The 21,162-nt window shown below is 34.1% G+C and overlaps 2 protein-coding genes across 3 annotated transcripts; both read right to left on the bottom strand.

The window, feature by feature from the left end:
* Positions 1-2,350: 2,350 nt before the first annotated feature.
* Positions 2,351-15,240, bottom strand: LOC131840719 (uncharacterized). Its single transcript, XM_059188914.1, has 5 exons — positions 15,112-15,240; positions 7,873-7,959; positions 5,467-5,643; positions 4,134-4,248; positions 2,351-3,537 (listed from the first exon to the last, which is right to left on the bottom strand). The coding sequence occupies exons 2-5, from the start codon at positions 7,943-7,945 to the stop codon at positions 3,414-3,416; spliced, it is 489 nt and encodes a 162-aa protein (XP_059044897.1). The 5' UTR covers positions 7,946-7,959; positions 15,112-15,240; the 3' UTR covers positions 2,351-3,413.
* Positions 15,241-18,580: 3,340 nt separating this feature from the next.
* LOC131840762 (uncharacterized) lies at positions 18,581-20,856 on the bottom strand. Of its 2 annotated transcripts, XM_059188954.1 has the most exons (4): positions 20,517-20,856; positions 19,417-19,506; positions 19,075-19,131; positions 18,581-18,906 (listed from the first exon to the last, which is right to left on the bottom strand). In XM_059188954.1, the coding sequence occupies exons 1-4, from the start codon at positions 20,716-20,718 to the stop codon at positions 18,803-18,805; spliced, it is 453 nt and encodes a 150-aa protein (XP_059044937.1). In that variant the 5' UTR covers positions 20,719-20,856; the 3' UTR covers positions 18,581-18,802. The 2 variants fall into 2 exon arrangements, with proteins under 2 accessions (XP_059044937.1, XP_059044938.1); XM_059188955.1 differs by lacking the exon at positions 19,417-19,506.
* Between the last annotated feature and the right edge of the window lie 306 nt (positions 20,857-21,162).

The raw sequence follows: 21,162 nt of genomic DNA, 5'->3' as shown, positions 1-21,162 counted from the left end.
ATCAAAGAAAACGAAACTATAGCGCGTTGTACATTTCACCTAGCGCCATCTAGTATAAATATTGAGAACTTTAATTGATATTGGTCGAACAGTCACAATATATGTGATTTAGTCATGGAACGTTATCGATTATCCAACGCAATCACTAGGGTAGTCTATCGACTTAATTTTTAATTTTTAGCTGAATATTTTTTATGTAACTGGAATAGAATCAAATGGCCGACCTCAAGGTAAGTAGAACGCGTCGCTTTATAGTACACGAAACGTCATCGAACATCAAGTCATAATATGACGTCCAAGGTACCAGGCAAGCATAAATAGCACAAAAGTAAGTAGCACAACTATTGTGTTGTTTAGCTTGCCTGGTACCTCGAACGTCATATGATGACTTCATTTTCGATGATATAGACGTTCATGTATATAGGCAAAATTACTACTTACCATCAGGTGTACCGTCATTTTGTATGCCATTCGAATTACATTAAAAAAAAGTTGTGTCACAATTCAAAAAAAATAAAAATAAAATTTTCATTGAATCACAAACCTTTTTTTAAATGTTATTAGAATGGCAAACAATAATTTTTCAGAGACAATTAAAACTTGTTTATCACATTATGTATATTTATGGATTTTATATAACATTTGATATAATTATTAAAATATGTAAATTTTAAAGACAAGCATAATAAAATTAATAAAGATTTATATAAAAACAATATCACAGTCAAGCGAAAGAAACTAATTGTAGAAAATAGTTATGATAGTTTCTTTAATAATATTTTCTTAAATAGCATAGAAATGTATTTATTACCAACCAGTCGTCTTTTGAAATTAGGCCTTACATAAAACAATCGATAGTTTTGTTAGATTAAAAACAAAGTAGGAACTTAGATATTATTATAATAAATACTTAAATATTACATTTTTCTAATTATATTTAAACAAAACCATAGACAAGCGAAGTTGTGTGGTCGACATTTTAGTATCTACGTCAAATTCAAATTGTCTACTGCGCATTTCGCGCCGAAAATTACGCACACTCAATAATAAACTGTAGTAAGTAACAAATTAAATTTTCGATAATCGACTTTAAAGCTTAGATTTTGAAGTCGATTTTCCAAAGTTTGTTAATTTTGTGTTAAAGCAATTTATAATTTAGCGCGACTTTTCAAAAAGTCAAACAAATACTGTTTTTTTTTTTTTTTTTCCCATATTCGTCCATCTCCTTTTCAGACAAATACTATGTATAGAACTTGCATTACAACCATATTGAAATTTTCGACTTTAAAGCATAGACATTATAGTCGATTTTCTAAAGTTTGTTGATTTTGTGTTAAAGCAGTTTATTATTTAGCGTGACTTCTCAAAAAGTCAAAACTATCACTTTTATTATGTATAAAACTTGCATTGCATATTAATTTTACTTTGTATATTCTAATTATATAAATGTGTGTGTGATTATGAAATTTGGTACTTACAAACTACAACAATTTATTGGACATTTTATTTCAGTGTGGTGCAGACGTGAGCTCTAATTATTTTTAAAATTAACTACTTTAAACAATAGTGAATTATTTTGAAAATCTGGTATTGTCTATTATTTTAGATAATCAAACGGCATTTCGCATGTACATGCCGAGATATCCTACCTCAATATTACTTATTTCAGGCCGAGGTATATTACCTCAGTATTATTACAGTTACTAAGCGCAGCTTGCTTTGTAAGATATGTAAGGTAAGGCGCTGTAAGTACAGGATAAGAGGCATGACGTCTTAGTACTCTGGAATGGCAACACATGAGTGGTATCACGGGTATCACATGATCCACTGAACTAAAATTAACACTAAATAAAGTTATTAAAAAATTAAAATTAAAACAAATCCTCAAACATAGAGGTTAGTTTAAAGACTTCCGTAGTGCTTTTCATGTATATAGGCGATGGTTACCACTTACCATCAAGTGGATCGTTAGCAAAAACACTGTATACGCTGGTGAGGTACCAGGCAAACATGATAGGACGAGAGTCAAAACAGATCAGTTAGCATATCCAGTGCTTTATAATGTATTAAAAATAATAAGCCATATAAAACGAATAATAATATTGTTGATCATATATATAAATGCACATAATTTATTTATATTATTTCGTATTTAGGCGACAGTTACCACTCGCCATCAAGTGGAACGTTAGTTCGGTATACGCTGGTGAGGTACCAGGCAAACATGATAGGACGAGAGTCAAATCAGTTCAGTTAGCATATCCAGTGCATTATAATGTATTCAAAATAATAAGCCATATAAAACAAATGATAATATTGTTAATCATATGTCTAAATGCACATAATTTATTTATATTATTTCGTATTTAGGCGACAGTTACCACTCGCCATCAAGTGGAACGTTAGTTCGGTATACACTGGTGAGGTACCAGGCAAACATGATAGGACGAGAGTCAAATCAGTTCAGTTAGCATATCCTGTGCTTTATAATGTATTCAAAATAATAAGACATATAAAACAAATGATAATATTGTTAATCATGTATATAAATGCACATAATTTATTTATATTATTTCGTATTTAGGCGACAGTTACCACTCGCCATCAAGTGGAACGTTAGTTCGGTATACACTGGTGAGGTACCAGGCAAACATGATAGGACGAGAGTCAAATCAGTTCAGTTAGCCCATCGATCCATTATAATGTATTCAAATTAATAAGTCACATAAAACGAATAATAATATTGTTAATTATGTATATAAATGTATATAATTGTGTGAGACCACAAATATTCAGTGCGCGAACCTGACCAAGCGTTACGACACTTACCATCTTCTCTTATAATATTGATGAAATTCCGACCGTTATTGAATCTATACTATACTACTATACTGCGACACGTGTTTCGACTCTGTACGAGGCATCATAAAGCAATGAATAGAGTTCGGATATAGTTTAGATGGCAACATAATGGTGGTCAGTTTTCAGCATTGAATATTTGCGCTCTCACACATGCTAATGGTAGCGGAATTAAATAATATAAATCCAATTAAATAATGAAATGGACTTCCGCGAAATAACACATAATTCGATAAAATATGCATAAATATGTGATGTAAACATATCTTTAGATTTATGTTTTCTTGTTACAAACACACGTAACACCTTACAAAAAAATATATTGACTTTTATGTGGATACGCATATGGAATCGTGCATACTCTTAAACTATATGTATAAGCTGGAGGATGATAATATGAAGATTAACTTAGGTAGGTTACACAATCGTGATGAATTCACCAAGATTTAACCAAGATGGTTGCCAGAATGGATCTATTCATAAAAGCGCCAAAAGCTGGCAACACAGGATAATCTCGCCTCATCCTTACATTTGTACAATACTCAGTATATTTGTTAGCTATTGACAGATGTCACGTGATACAAAATGGCGGCTAACAGAGACAAAGATGGCGTCGCGGTGGGCGCGGCGTTGCACGCGTCCGCGTCATTACAGCTCTGCAGGCAGCCGTGGACGTATCTGGTAAAATAATTAAAAACTTTTAAATACCTCTTTAAGGGGTCAAAAATATATACATAGACATTTCACACAACGCCATCTATTCCCAAGCTGAGCAAAGCTTGTGTTAGGGGTACTAGATAGACGACCGCGGGGACGGTCCCACCCCACCGCACTAGGCCCGAAGAAATCGCATGAGACAATGGGCCCAGGTGAGGCCCGTCCCGGCAATTAAGCATCAAGTTGGTCGCCCGCTTTTGCTGTGACTCTACCTGCTGTAGAGACACGTGCGAAACGGGCGCAGCTGTGTGGGCGGCAGTGTCCGGGGTTCAAGTCTGCCGTCCAACAGGAACCGAGATGAGGGGGAAGCGCACCCGTATTCCGGTGCATCTTCCCCACGATAGGCGGATCTCCGTGTGGGGAAGAGTTCTCCCCACGCGTTGAGGAGGGCCCGCTTGCGGGCAACCGCCGCTGGGGTCGCGGTCGATTGCCCTAGAGTTTATGGTGAGTACTGGTGAGTACAGTACCCATCTGTCCTGAGGAGGACGGGTTACCATGAGGGATTTTCCCCACGTTAAAAAAAAGGAAGGTGCCATGACACACACTTCTTTAATTACCTGTCATTATAATAGAAGCGACCACAATGCGACATCCTAATGATCTCTGTGTCAGTAGTGACTGTACCAGAGTCCAGACCACATCCTCGGACGGTAATTCTCTCACCAGTATCATCTAAAACATAAATAGATAAAAAAATATATTTTATTTATAGAACATCTATGGAATAGTGGACCAGCCTGCGCTAACTGTATACGCTGGCTGGGTACCAGAGGATAGTAATAACCCTGGACAATTCACACAGCGCCATCTAGTCACAAATTAAAGAGAGACAGAAATACATTTTTGTGTTAATACATAGATACTATATGTAGAAAATAGCCAGATCGATACAAACAAACATACTCGTGAATACAAAATTTGAATTATGCACGCAATCGAACCTGAGACCATCGAAAGTAAAACAGTATGCTCTACTGCTAGACCACCCTGTCAATTTCCTTCCTATTTTTCATATGCTATGCTTTAACAATAAAGGTTATCAGATTAACGTAGTGTTAGGGTTCACATCAATGTTGTAGGAAAATCCGATATTTTAAAAAGATATTAGTTGAAGGAAGTTTGTATTTAGTACAAATATTGTAAATAGCGCCATCTAGTATTTATAGATCGAACTAAGTTATTTGTCATACGATAACTTTTACCCCCGCTTCTCTCCCTACTACACGGATTTCGGTCTAAAATACGGAGGTCGATCGATCCCCCCTCCAATTCAAACAGGGATCGATATTACGACGGCCTGAGCGGAGGTTCGAACCCCTAGTGGTGCCCTCAGACTAAAGTCGTATCCGTCAGGCGGGAGTTGGCCTTCAGCCGCTCCATAAGTCCTTCCGCGGGTTTGGAGTGCCATCTGCACTCGCCCCCTAACGTCCGGTGAAGCTGTAAAGGCCAGCTGCGGCCAACAGCATTAGAGTAGTCCAAAAAAAAATTGAATAATCCTCTTTCGTTTGGTGAGCCGCGGCATTCAGTCGACGAGCGCAGGGCATGCCGGGTGTGATTTGGATATTAAAGTGAATTGTATTAGAAATGGGTTTATCCCGGTCTTAGTTGGGCCTGGGGGGAGCTGCTAGTAGTGAAGGTGAGTGTTAATGCATTCTAAAAGGGCCTTTTAAACCTACACCCGTGTCACAAGTCATGACTTGTGACACGGGTGACCATCATGATGACTTACGCTTTGAAGCCGGCTACCGGAAGAGAAACCCCAAGTAGCTCCCGTGACTTGTGACACGGGTGTAGGTTTAAAAGGCCCTTTTAGAATGCATTAACACTCACCTCATCATCATAATGAATGCTTCTTAGTCTTCTTACAGTAGTAACAGCAAATGATCTTACCAAAAACACCGGCGATTTTTATACAAGAAGTAGCGGGGAACAGGCCGTCCCGACCTTTCCTCCCCCCCATGCAAGGAGACTCGAGCATCTGCAGCGAGTGGTTGTTATGGAACGGATCATCGCAGGCTGGAAACTTGCCATTCATGGACACGCATTTGAAGCAGTCGATGCTGTGTGCTGGAATAGAAAATGCACTCAATAGAATAGAACAAAAAATAATTTATTCAAATAAATTTACATTGATTTAGATAAAGAAATGTGATGACTATTCAAAAGTGTTGAAAAAATATTTTTGTGTTAAATAGTCCATTTGTCGAGGAAGGCTTTAAGCTATATTTCGACGACCTCGGTGGTATAGCGGTCTAGCACACCGCTTTGCATCCGATGGTCGCGGGTTCGATTCCTCGCACGGCACAAACTTTTGTATTCATGAGTATGATTGTTTGTATCGGTCTGGGTGTTTTCTATGAATAATATGTATGTATTTACGAAAAATATATATATATATATATATTTGTATCGGTTGTCTAGTACCCATAACACAAGCTTCAGCCAGCTTAACTTGGGTCTAGATGGCGCTGTGTGAATTGTCCTGAGGTTATATTATTTTATATATTATATTATATAACATTACGCTACGACCAATAGCGGGCGGAGCATCAGTATCAAAAGATAAGTGTTTTATTAAAAACATTATCGCGATTATCTTTTGATTTGGGTTTGATTCTCGTGGTCATCAAACCACTCGGAGTCGCGGGCACAGCTAGTATTAAATTAGCGGTTTTGCAGTGTATCTAGTCCCCTCCGATCGATCCCCCGTCCAATTCAAACGGGGATCGAAATTACGACGGCGTGGTGTAGTGGTGCAGTAGTAGTGGTGACCTCAGTCAAGTCATATCCGTCAGGCAGGAGTTGGCCTTCAGCCGCTCCATAAGTCCTTCCACGGGTTTGGAGTGCCATCTGCACTCGCCCCATAACGTCCGGTGAAGCTGTAAAGGCCAGCTACGGCCAACAGCATTAGAGTAGTCCGAAAAAAAAAAAGTGTATCTAGTACGTTTGCTGAATCGAGTGTAGATGGTTTTAATGATATTATTCTCTGAAGATTGAGCAGTGTAGCACTGCGCGCTTCACTGCTCAGTCGCATCCGCGCTCAACACGCTGAGCGTGTTATCAGACCGTTGGGACTCCGCTGCTTCTGCGCTGAATATCTCTTCATATGAAGAAATAAACATTTTAGATCGTTTTTCAATTCCTTTTATGGTGAAACTAGCTACTCGGGCTCGCTTCGCACGGGTGTACAATTGTACATGTATTATATATATATAAACCTTCCTCTTGAATCACTCTATCTATTGAAAATTGCGCTTCAAAATCCGTTGCGTAGTTTTAAAGACTTAAGCATATATAGGGACAGACAGCGACTTGTTTTATACTATGTGATGATGATGAATTTTCAAATTTTTTTAGATATATTTTTGCTTTTATATAATATATAACCGCGTAATCCTTTTTATGGTGAAATACTGGATTTTCAATTTGTATTAAACAGTTAAAACAAAATTAAATATATATTGTAATAGGTGAAAACTATGATTGTTACAGCCTATGCTCTACATACTATCAATGACGTAGTGGAGTAACTTGAAACAGCCGTGGCCGCTATAAAGATAATGAATTAAGTTAATGATGTGAATGATGTTAATGAAAGGGAATGACGTGAACGAATGAAGTGAATGATGTGAAGTGAGTGAAGTGAATGAAATGAATGAAACGAATGAAACGAATGAAACGAATGAAACGAATGAAACGAATGAAGCGAATGAAGCGAATGAAGCGAATGAAGCGAATGAAGCGAATGAAGCGAATGAAGCGAATGAAGCGAATGAAGCGAATGAAGCGAATGAAGCGAATGAGGCGAATGAGGCGAATGAGGCGAATGAGGCGAATGAGGCGAATGAGGCGAATGAGGCGAATGAGGCGAATGAGGCGAATGAGGCGAATGAGGCGAATGAGGCGAATGAGGCGAATGAGGCGAATGAGGTGATTGAGGTGATTGAGGTGAATTTCTGGTACTAGATAACTGATACATATACATAGATATTTTTTTTTGTAAATACATACAATATTATACATAGAAAACACCCAGACCGATACAAACAATCATACTCATGAATACAAATGTTTGTGCCGTGCGAAGAATCGAACCCGCGACCATCGGTCGCAAAGCGGTGTGCTTGACCGCTAGACCACCGAGGTCGTCATATATAGAGAATTCATTATATAGAGAGCATAGATACATCAAATGTAGGTTTTTTTCATATTAATATAGATATTGTATATATATATATATATATATATATATATATATATATATATAGGTAAAATATATAGGTTTGAAATACGTACCAATACCAATCCAGGATAGAAATACTAGTATGACGATATGCACTGTATTTTGTCTACTGCATACCTTATCCATTATTACTTGCTACTCTGAAACAAAAAGATAAGGGAGCTGATATTATTGTTTATGGTTTGTCTATCAATTTTTTTTTTAATTTCATTACAATATGAACTTATAGAATATGCATTAGGGCTGTCTACTCCCATTTAAATTCTATAAAAATATTTAATAAAACAATTGATCGAAATTTTATGGTAGAAATTTGACCATAATCAATTTAAATATAATGTAATTAGACCATTTATTATGGTAGTTCTTCTTTTCGTCTATGACAATCGGTCGTTATTTTTATGACCATTTATGCCAAGGTATCAGAGGAACCATTTATTATGGTTATGATGATGATGGTGTTGGCAATCAGTAAGACTATAGGCAAATAACATCAAAGACAAGCCATATTACTCTATTCTCAATCCCCTCCGATCGATCCCCCGTCCAATTCAAACGGGGATCGAAATTACGACGGCCAGAGCCGAGGTTCGAACCCCTAGTGGTGCCCTCAGACTAAAGTCGTATCCGTCAGGCAGGAGTTGGCCTCCAGCCGCTCCATAAGTCCTTCCGCGGGTTTGGAGTGACATCTGCACTCGCCCCTTAACGTCCGGTGAAGCTGTAAAGGCCAGCTACGGCCAACAGCATTAATAGTCTGAAAAAAAAATCTATTCTCAATTTGACCACAGACTAGAAATAAACAAAAGAGTATATATGCGTGCGTATATCGAATACATGGTAGTAAAATAGAATTGAATAGAATAGAATAGAAAATTATTAATTCAAATAAACTTAATTTAAGCACTTTTGAATAGTCATAACAATTTCTTTTATCTACCGCTCGTTCGGAAAGCTGTCTCATCACAAGAAGAACGAGCGAACGAACAAGAACACAAGAAACTAGTGTGTGTAATGTTCTTTTATTGATTTTATGTACTCTTTATGTACCATTCTAAAAAAATATTAGTATACTGCACTCCTTCTGTGTATAAACTACTAGCTATACCGTACGCGTGCAATTTAACTTTATATTTCTAAAATAATTTCAGCTACCTGCCAATAAAAGTCCCGTCAAAATCGGTCCACCCATTTCAGAGATTAGTCGGAACAGACAGACAGACAAAATTTGTAAAAATGTTATTTTGGTTTATGTATCGTATATATATTCATATGCATATAGTAAATAACGGTTATTTAAATATTACAAACAGACACTCCAATTTTATTTATATGTATAGATTTATAGAACACGTATATGACACACGTTTTCATATATTTTTTTTATAAGAGAGAATAAACAAGGAGAATAGCCCTAGCAACCACTCGAGTCATAGACTTTATACTAGTGTTATTCAATCTTAACAATACCCATACCGGGTCCACGCAGAAGACGTCCGGAAGGCAGGAAAACAGAGACAATCTCTTACGTAATATAACAAAAGCCAATCGCAAAATAGTTTATATTAACAGTAAACACAGACGGTATCTTCGTATAGTATAATTTTCCAGAACTTTTCTATAACGCGTCTAAGTATAAATAATTATTTAATGTAGAAAAAGCGGATCACAATGTTCAATTCTTATGACATTTTTATCAAAATAAACAAGATGGAGGGCGTTCGTTTTTTTTTTCTTTTATTTAAAGGAATGTTTGTTGTATTAGCTGCCAGTTATAGATATAGCAAATAAATAATAATTATTATTATTTTATCTATGTATCCCGTATCGCAACTGGAATATTCAGCCAATAGGTGACTAATAGTCTATGTTGTCTATGTTGAACCAACATAGAGGTTCTATTATGTATGTTCTAGTATATGTGTATCTATTATGCAATATTGTATTTTACCTATAATTACAAATGAAAAAAAATATTTAGAAATATTAAAATTACTTTTAACATCATGTCGTGTCGATATCACTCAGTAAAGTATAATATAAGTATACTAGCTGTACCCGCGACTTCGTCCGCGTAAATAATGAAAAAATATTTAACTCAATTAACACAATATAAGTCAAATAAATAAGTTTCATCATTTTAGCTTAAAAAATGATAAAAAATAAAAATAAATATTTAATCAATAGGCTAAAAAATAAATTTCAAGCGTCTAGCTTTAAACATGACGATACATCTATATGACCTTGGATCTACCCTTTCAATCCTCTTGCAACCCTTTTTCACATTAAAAAGTAACCTATGTCCTTTCTCATGATCTAGTCTATCTATGTCTGTTTCAAATTTCAATTTAAATCGGTTCAATATTTTTAGCGTGTAAGCGAGACAAACAGACAGACAAAGTTACTTTCACATTTATAATATCAGTAGGGTATTTAATAAACTAACTCTAAAAAGACAAAGAAAAAAGTTTAATCGTTCTAGCTTCCACAACCACACAAACAGCAAATTTCCACAATAACTTTCATTCCCTATTTTATTTTACTACCCCCCCTCCCCCTAAGAGTAAAAATTTTACAAACATTGAATGTCTAAAAATGAGTCTCAAACTTCTAGTTTTAAAAAATGATGATTCTTCCATACAGCGTACCGTTGCAACCCCCTTACAATCCTTTTTTCACATTCAAAAGTACCCTATATTCTTTGTCCGGGTGTAAACTAACTGTGTTTAAATTTTTTAAATTTCATTTAAATTTTTGTTTTGTTTTGGAGCGTAAGACTGACAGAAAGACAAACAGACTTACTTTCACAGTTATAACATTAGTGGGGTATTTAAAAATCTACCCCAAAAGAACCAATGAAAATAGTTTCATCGTTCTAGTTTCAAAAATTACGAATTTACATAATAACTATCATCCCCTATTTTATTTTGCCCCCTTAAGGGTAATTTTTTTACAAACAATGAATGTCATATGTATTTATATTTAATCAACAGTCTCAACAATAAGTTTCAAGCTTCTAGCTTCAAAAATGTCGAATTTACATAAAAAATTGCATCCCCTATTTTATTTTACCCCCTTAAGGGTAATTTTTTACAAACATTGAATGTCATTTTTATTTATATTTAATCAACAGCCTCAAAAATAAGTTTCAAGCTTCTAGCTTCAAAAATGACGATTCTTCCATACAATCTTTCACCCCCTTTTAACCCCTTACAACCCTTTTTTCGCATTAAAAAGTAGCCTATGTCCGTTCTCAGGGTCTAGACTATCTGTATACCAAATTTCATTCAAATCGGTTGAGTAGTTTTGGCGTGAAAGCGAGACAGACAGACAGAGTTACTTTCGCATTTATAATATTAGTTTTTGTCGCAGCACAAAAATATATTTTTATCGTTTCCCTACAAATAGTAATTTTACAGTATTAATCTACAAACCAACATTTTGTTTCTTACAATCAGCTAAATAATTTAAATAGTTTCATAATATATGACACAATGAAAATGTCATTTATTTTATAAAAAATACAGTTAGTTTTTATTTTAGTGAAAAATAAGAAAATTCTATTTTGATACGACAACCATATATTTATTAATACCTATACTTTATTAACTTTGTGTTAATGCTTTTTAAATAAACACCCACACATTATTTCTGTATAACCTACAAAAATGGGTAAATAATTTAATTTCGTATAGTGCCACACCACAACATTCTTTAAAAAATGTAAATAATAAAATTTGAAGAAATTGTGATTGTTATTAAGTTTTTTTTTAATAAGTTCGTCAGAACAGAGAAACAACATTTGACATTTGACATTGACTTTAATTTTTGTAATTTATATTGTAAAACTTTAAGTTGGGCTAAACAGGACTTGTATCCAGAGCCGTAAAACAAATTAATAAAAAAAATGGCCAAATTTGTCTCGCAATCGGCCAATTTCAAGTTTAAAGAAAAAACACATACACACGATATACGATTTTATCATAAAAAAGTGTCAAAAAACAATATTTTCGCTAAACGTCAACGTCATGTTTCCGGCAAGATCTTTCGTTTTACATTATGTTATCTGTGGTTTTGTTCTCTGTGATGGATACCTTATTGGCGCATACGCACGCGATGTTTTGATTGGTTGTTAGCTAGTGAAATGAAAAGATGGCGAATGGCGCAAAACCACGCGAAGTGCTGATTGGTTGTTAGATAGTGAAATGAAAAGATGACGAATAAGTATTCAACCGCATAAAGATAACCTTGTATTTCCATTTTGAACCCCTTACAACCCTTTTTACGCATTAAAAAGTAGCCTATGTCCTTCCTCGGCGTCTAGACTATCTGCGTACTAAATTCCATTTAAATCGGTTCAGTAGTTTTGGCGTGAAAGCGAGACAGACAGACAGACAGACAGACAGAGTTACTTTCGCATTTATAATATTAGTAAGGAGTAAGGATGGAAGATAAATAAAAAATGGCCCAACCCTAGCCTATGTCACTCTGAAATTGTTTACCTTTCAAACAGTCAATGCTAATGGTCTACTCTTGTGACTCTACTAACAATTTGATATCGAGTAATATTAAATTGCGCCTTTTCGTACCGTTTATACTCTGAAAATATACACATATATTCAATGGTCAACGATTATTCATTCATTATCAATATTATTACTATTTTCTGTTGCTGTTTTTTTTTTTGGGTTTTATTTACTAGCAGTATGTACTGTGGTGTAAATGTATTATATACATTATATATATTATATACGCGACATAGTCCGCGTGGAATTTAACTTTATTTTTCTAAAATAAAAGTAGCCTAACTTACTCATTATTACATCAGCTACCTGCCAATAAAAGTCCCGTCAAAATCGGTCCAGCCATTTCAGAAATTTGCCGAAACAGACAGACAGACAAGAATTGTAAAAAATGTTATTTTGATGTATATACCGTATTTATACTCATATAAAAAGTAGTAAAAACGGTTATTTCAATATTACAAACAGATACTCCAAATTTATTTATATTTATAGATAAACCTTCCTCTTGAATCACTCTATCTACTGCTAAAACTGCATTAAAATCCGTTGCGTAGTTTAAAAGATATAAGCGAACAGATAGCGGAAGCAAACAAATTCTTTATTAACTTAAATATACTTAAAATTAAATTAAGTTTATTAGAATAAAGAATTTTCTATTCTATTCTAAAACGTTAATATCATCAACAAGTAACACGAACTGGTGATGGTTAATTTCGTAGTCCATAAAATTGTTTATTTAACATCGCGGTGTTTATAATATCCGCTCCAGTACGTATCTAACTCAATATAAATCATTCAACGTTATACTACTCTGTGTATATCATAAACAACCTATTATTTTTATTTTTTACAAGTTTTTACCTTCAAACTGTATGCTGGCCGTTAACCTGTGCTTCAAATTTAAGAAAAAAATATGGTAGATGTCCGATTAAAAAAAATAATGAAAAAGATGTCCGAACGTCAGCACATAAAAAAAGGAGTTATGGTATCAGTCCGTTTCAAAAAAAATAAGTAATTTATTTTTGCCGCCAAGTAGTTTGCTGTCGGTTAACCTATGCAAATTTAAGAAAAGTTACGGTAGATGTCCGTTAAAAAAAACGAATGAAAAAGATATCCGAACTATGCTGTAGTCTAACTGATCTTTTTATTCTTTTTTTTTCTAGTGAATCTGTAGACTTAATGATGTTCCGGATATTAGTATCCGTATCCGCGGATATCCGAGAGAAAAGAAAGACCCGTTAATTTACTCGCGGATCTTTTACAAATCTTTTACGTTTATCTTTTTATAAGATAATCTTTTACTTATACTGTACAGATACATATTTTTATATAATTACATAGTGATAACCTACGGCTATCTTTCACTATCGCACCGCTCGCCGTCAACAGGGAATTCATCCCCACACACTAAAACCTGTTTTCTCGGACAGTGTGGTTTCAGAGGATCTTCCTCCCGTACACATAGATATTGTGGAATGAACTACCTGCCGAGGTTTTCTTGAGAGACTACAGCATGGGGTTTTTCAAGAAGGGTGTATTAAGGTTTCTCAAGGGTCTGAAACACTACTGTTGTTTCAGGCGTCAATAGACTACGGTAAACATTTACCATCAGACGGGCCGTATGCTAGTAACCGCCGCTGTAGTATAAAAGATGCTAGAATAGGAAGAATAGAAAATCAATTATTCAAATAAACTTAATTTAAGCACTTTTGACTATCGAATGGAGAGAAGCGGCAGATGATACTATAAAATAAAAAAATGTATATCGAATGGATACATACATATGTGCATAACTGAACCAAATTAAATTGTTAACTAAAAAACTTTTTTTTTCCATTTTGTCATAAAAATCTTTACGGCTTTGACGCACGGCTGACACTAAAAACATAAATGGACATGTGTTAGTCGCGTAATGTGTATAACTAATAATAAATGGTCAAAGAAGGTCAGAACTTGGTTTATGTAGTGGATAATATTATATGTATTGTTTGTATGTCGGTTCTTTATGTGCAGAAAGCTATTACTCTATAATTATGTAAAATAAATCCATGCAAAAAAGAGTAAAATAAAATCGTAGTAAAAAAGTAGCAATATACTACGAAGTCCACAACAGTTAGGACGGTTTCTTTATCCTTACTTAATATTATAAATGCGAAAGTAATTCTGTCGCGCTTTCACGCCAAAACTGCTGAACTGATTTAAATGAAATTTGGTACACATATAGTCTAGACCCTGAGAAAGGTTATAGACTGCTTTTTAATACGAAAAAAGGGTTGTAAAGGGGTTGATAAGGGAGATGAAAAGTTGTATGGAAGTATCGTCATTTTTAACGCTAAAAGCTTGAACTATATATAGGTACTAGAATTTCTTTTTTAAACTGTTGAATATATATGATTTTTAAAGTTTCCAAATTTTAACCCTTAAGAAGATAAATAAAATAGGGGATGAAAGTTTATATGGAAATCCGTACTTTGATGAACTTTTTTCAATAGCATTTTTTATTATTTATAGATTAGTTATTATTTATTCTTTATTTGGTCAAATTCACTATTACACGCGGACGAAGTCGCAGGCACAACTAGTTATTTAATAGGGAATAAGTACGCACTACTACGCAACCAACGTTTTAAATATTCAAGTGTTCAAAGAAATATAAACATACTGCTATAAATACTTCAGCCCGGAACATATTTAAAAAGTTAACAGTAATAATCAATAAAATATCTCGCTGATAAAAATCATAGATGTAATAATTATATAGAGACTTACCTAATTATTGCTTCTCTCATAAATCACACTAATCTGTAATTTAAATTAGTTTTTGACGTATAAACCGACATTTAAAAGAATATTATAAAAAACTAACATTAATTGCGAACTAGAAAACGTAATACAAAGCTTTGGTGAAAATATCGACTGAAATTTAGGAAGCGTATGTTTATGAGTACGCTTGAGTGTTGCCATTATAATAAATGTTTTCTTCCCAATTATTTGGGGAGAATGTGGATAAGCAGAAATTATTTTACTATTATAATCTATACATATAATACAATTACTGTTTACTGTCTGTTCGTAAAAGATTGTGTTTATATATAAGAAAAACTATAATATTATTAGGTCATATTATTAACGTAAGTAACAGAACCCAATAATTTTTGTCTGTCCGTCTGCGTATTTGTCTGTGCTAATCTCAAAAACAGATACGGGTACGGTTTTTATAATTGTTTTGTGGTAAGCCAGTTTAAAAGTTACACGTGGCTGAGGCGGGCTGAGAGAGTTAATATTATGTATTACTATTATTAATTTATTAAAATATAGCAAAATAAATTGTCCTTGAATATTTATAATAGGTACTCTATTTTATACGGAGAGCTGAAAAGCAGCAAAGTACCTGAAAATGAAATGATATTTATTCAGTAGATGTTAAAAAAACTAAAACATACATTAAACAAATAAAAAAAAACTCAATCATTGCAACAATTACAAAAAATAAAAAGAAAACAGAAATGTATACGATCATAAATAAAATTCCAATAATATATATATGTATATATGTATGTCATGTTGAAGCGCTAGTTGTTTGTAAAACATGCGACCTATTTCATATTTAACTTTATGTAAAAACCACAGACAAGTAGCAAACCTAAAATCATAGAAAAACTGACACTTTATATTTGATTTATTATTTAGTAAATAATAAATCTATACGTCAACTGAAGTCAATAATTAAACATTCTATATAATGGAAAGAAATAAAACTTACAAAATCTAAATTCAAATAAACAAACAAAATAGAAAATAATGGTTTCATAAAAAAAAAAATCAAACCCATGTCTAATAAAAAGAAAGACGTTGCGAGGCATGAAAAACCCAATCGTACTTGCTTAGAAAGTCTATCAATTACAGAAAGTTTTACAAACTCGAATATTCTTTGCAGACACCAAACTGAGTCTCAAAATTGTTGCTCTTGCAACGAAATGTGCATAAGATACCACAAATACGTTAATTGCGCTGAGAAGGGACGTTGTCTAGTTGATTTACAAAGACCAGAAGACGCTCGAGACAAAAGTCCAACATTGGATCAAAATCCCGAGAAAAGTCCGGGAAGAGTAACAAAAGGAAATGATGCTGCTCAAAAAAATGATATCAATAGTACACCTGATGAAGGAGTTTGTCCAGTACTTCACTCCTCCTGTAATATTAAAACGACATCTAAAGACAGGTCAAGATTTGTAGAAACAGATAAAAGAGATGCATCTACTTCTACGCCAGATAATGAAATTATTCCATGTACAAACCCATCTTCGAATCAGGCATACCAAAGTTGTAAGTCATTCTGTATACCAACGCCAATTCAGGTTCCTAGCGTCAATATAAATTTGCCGATCAGCTTAATACCGCTACAAGGTCCTAGTTTTCCATCTAATATATCAGGAGGTCAGGAATTCAGGACAGCACAGGACGCCACAACCAATTCTAGTCCAGATGCACCATGCCCAGCTTGTTCGCGTACAAGAGAATTAAAAGCTACTGAAAACTTTTTAAAACAAGTTACCAATAAAAATGAAAGCTCTGCACTAAAACCTGCTAAAGCTACAGTTGCAGACGGTAATAAAGATGTAGCAACTCCCGAAAATGACACTGAAAAAACATATTCACTAAAACATAGTGCAGATGAGAAATATAAAGAATATACTAAAGATTTATTAACCCCTGAAAATGAAGAGACGTATTCACCAAAACATGGTCCAAAGGAGAAAGAAATAGAAAACAATGCTGGACTGAAGCTACATTCAAAACCATCAGATGTTAATACAGGAGTTGGATCAAGAGCCAGCGAAATTAGACTAAGCTTTGATATAAATGAGCAAGTTTGTTGTAGGAAAGGTTCCTTGTGTAGATCTTGTACAGCATTACTCCATCAGAAACCAAATCGGACTTGTATATGTCGATTTCCCCCTGCATTTAATCAATTTGGATGCACTGGAAATATTACTGGCAATTGTAATTGTAAAAATGATTAAAATTTTATACAAGAAACAAGCTTATCCGTATAGATCTATCTTTTTATTATGTAACTGGAAGTGTAAGTAATAGCCAACAACTAAATACTCGTACATTAGCACAGATTAAATTAATAATATTATACCTGAATTCACATAGCACCATCTTGTCCCAAGCTAAGCAGAGTTTATTATGAGTAGACAACTAATAAAAATATTTACATTTTCTTTTGTAAATACTTAAAATAACCGATAGTATATACCTCAACGATTGGATATTACCTTAGTAAAGGCCTACTAACTAAACGATTACTTGAATAACGAGCGTGCATGCCAATTGTTCATGCACAGGATTTTCATTTAATGTTAGACAGAGATATATAAATAATAATCATTGTAAATAAACTGGCATTAAAAAAAAAAATAAGAAATTTAATTGAGTTTCTTGCTAGTTTTCAATTGAATCTGACGGTTTAATTGGACGGTATGGAAAACATTATGGTATAAAAAATTTGACGTTCATAAGCGGCTAAGGCGTCCTATATATATTAATGATTTTTTAATTCAAATTTTATTAAGAACTGCTCATGAAAAGGCAACAAACAAACAGATACACGCCGTTCCGATAATGTACCTTACAAACTGTGAAAGAATTTCTCACTTTCTTCATAACAAAATACACTTTTTTTCTACTATAACTGGCGGTCTTGCTAAACTTCTGCATCACATTTTCCCAGTTTTTGCAACATTTTTCATTGCAGCTCCACTCCTATTGGTTGTAGCGTGATATTATATAGTATATGACACTGGCAAGGAACGTGGCTTACTATTGGTAATAGAATTTTCTAAATCAGTTAAATAGATGCAGAGATTGGTGCATCTACTTAACTGCCCTTATGGGGGGTAATACGATTGACGACATCGGTCTAGCACACCGCTTTAAATGCGATGGTCGCGGGTTCGATTCCTCGCACGGCACAAACATTTGTATTCATGAGTATGATTGTTTGTGAGAACGATCTGGGTGTTTTCTATGTGTAACATGTATGTATTTACGAAATTAATTTATTTATGTATTTGTATCAGTTATCTAGTACCCATAACACAAGCTTAACTTGGGTCTAGATGGCACTGTGTGAATTGTCCTGAGATTATTATTATTATTATTATATCTCACAAACATTACCTTTTTATAATGGATTTATGGACACTACTGAAAAACAAAATTCGTGAATTCGTATATTTAGAAGGAAAACTAAGTAATTTACATTATTAAAGGTACGCTCATAACGCCTACTCAACTTAATAGGCAAATACAATCTTGTACAATTCATACATTGTACAGAAATACATTGCTCGCAAAAACCAATAGGCGCTATGACGAATCCCATACGTAGCCGAAAGTATACTGTATTGTGGTCGAAATTCGACCACTAATTTTGTAAAACATTTATAAGTTATCTTGTCTTCTTTAAAAAATTTTTACGTGTAATGCGGTTGGATATTGAATCGACATTATTTTTAGTTGGTGTCCCTTGTGCTCGAACTTGGGTATATAAATCTGTGAATTGAAATTAATTTTTTTAGTTGTAATTTATCTATACAAATGAAATGTCTGTTTGTAATTTCAAATTTATAGAAATAGATTTATTCAAGAGGAAGATTTATATGTATACCGAACTGAGCCCACCGGGGGCGTAAACATTACGCTTTCATGACTATTTCCTACCTTTTTGACTTCTCTTTGACGGCGACTGCCTTCGTGGAACAGATATGCTCGGTTTTGCTATAAAAGTGAAAATATATTATTATGATATATATTAATAAACTTACAGTTACTCATTGTATTCTCCCTGTAATGACTTATAAATAAATAAATATCCTTCGACAATTAACACAGCGCTATCTAGTCCCACGGTAAGCAGAGCTCGTGTTATGAGTACTAGATATTATGTTATCTGTGGTACTAAACAACTGATATAAATACATAGATTTTTTAAAATACATATTATACATAGAAAACATCCTGACCGATACAAGCAATCATACTCATGAATACAAATGTTTGCACCGTGCGAGGAATCACCGAGGCCGTTATACACATTATAGTCCCAGAGCCAGAGCCTCATTTCGTCAATCAATTCCTCTGGGTCGATAACTTCTAAAATGATTAACATTTTTGATTTAGTTGTATAAAAATGAACCTACATAGTGACAGTCGATGGATTGAGCACCGAGGAAGTGTATACACGCAACTTACATCGTAAAAAATATAAAAAAAAATTGTCTGTCTGTTTGTTCTTGCTAATCTCTGAAACGCCTGGACCGATTTGGACGGAACTTTCCCTAACAGTATCTATCGCAGTTACTTCTCTATTCTGTGAACAAGGTCAAGTCGTCACGTGACTTTAATAATAATAATAAACACGTTGCAAATCCCCTCCTCTATAATAGAACTATTACAAAAAGCCGTCATTCTCAACACATGCCGTATTGTAAGAACATTTCTTTCTTCATTATATAACTTATCTACGCTTGGCTAAGGCCCGCGTGTTTGAATGTATTACCCCCGTAAAAAGGGAGATATACCTATATAGATATATAATAATAGGAAATTATTAATAATAAAACTGTATTATTTCGAGATTGTAAAAAGGGAAAAACGAAAAATATATAGATTACTGGCTGTCCCTGCAAACGTTGTTTTGCCTTAAAATAAAAATAAAATTTAGGGGTTGGACTACCCCTAACATTTAGGGGGATGAAAAATAGACGTTGGCCGATTCTCAGACCTACTCAATATGCTCACAAAATTTCATGAGAATCGGTCAAGCCGTTTCAGAGGAGTATGGGAACGAAAACTGTGACACGAGAATTTTATATATAAGATTATAACCCAGCACACTTCACACAACGCTATCTAGTCCAAAACTAAGCAGAGCTCGTGTTATGGTTACTAAACAACTGACTAGAAACACTTACATAACTTTTTTCGTAAATACATACATAATATGTATAGAAAACACCCAGATCGACACAATCATACTTATACATACTTGCGTGCGAGGAATCAAACCCGCGATCATAGCAAGCAAATGTGCTACACTGCTAAACAACCGCCGTTAAACACCAGTAACCAACAATAAAAAAAGCTTCATTGCTACAACTTACCACAAATCTTTACCAGTTGCTCCCTGAGAGGTTTTATAAGCAAATTGACAGGCCTCGTCTTACATTCTATGGTGAATCCATACTTTAACATATCAACAGACGCTGTCCGTCTGTAGCAAACCTTTTGTATAATATCTTTAGTTTTATCAGACATGGCGGAATTTTGCTCCGGCAAACGATTCTTGCGTTTAAGTTTATTCATTTTTAATTATTGTAACATAATATTGGGTGCATTGTTATTATTCGCTCTGTTTGTATATGATTATCATTTAATGAGTCATGTTTAAAGAAATGACATGCGAAATTTTTATTTTTTATTTTTATGGCACTTATAAATGTAATTTTGCCAGCAAGTCTTTTGAATGTTAAGAAAAACTATTCGAAAAAAAAATATATTTACATATCAGAAATTTTGTTGGTATCTATTTTTTTAATTTACAATTGTAATTGTGCCAGTATCTTAAATTTTTTACAATGATCCTGGCAGAGACAACCCCTTCGCACTCCTTAGGGGATGCCGGTTTGTCATTTAGGCAGGCAATATTTTTTTTATATTAAGTATAAGGAGATAGCCTGCATCTGTCACCTTCTTAGCAGCGATAACTCAGATTGTGTCCTCCCCAAATGGTCCTTGCAATTTCGCCCA

Source organism: Achroia grisella, unplaced genomic scaffold, assembly GCF_030625045.1.
Source record: "Achroia grisella isolate CSIRO2021 unplaced genomic scaffold, CSIRO_AGI_Agris_v1 utg149, whole genome shotgun sequence".
NCBI lineage: Eukaryota > Metazoa > Arthropoda > Insecta > Lepidoptera > Pyralidae > Achroia > Achroia grisella.
Note: the sequence above shows the minus strand (reverse complement) of the source record. Positions and strands in the feature narration are given on the sequence as shown.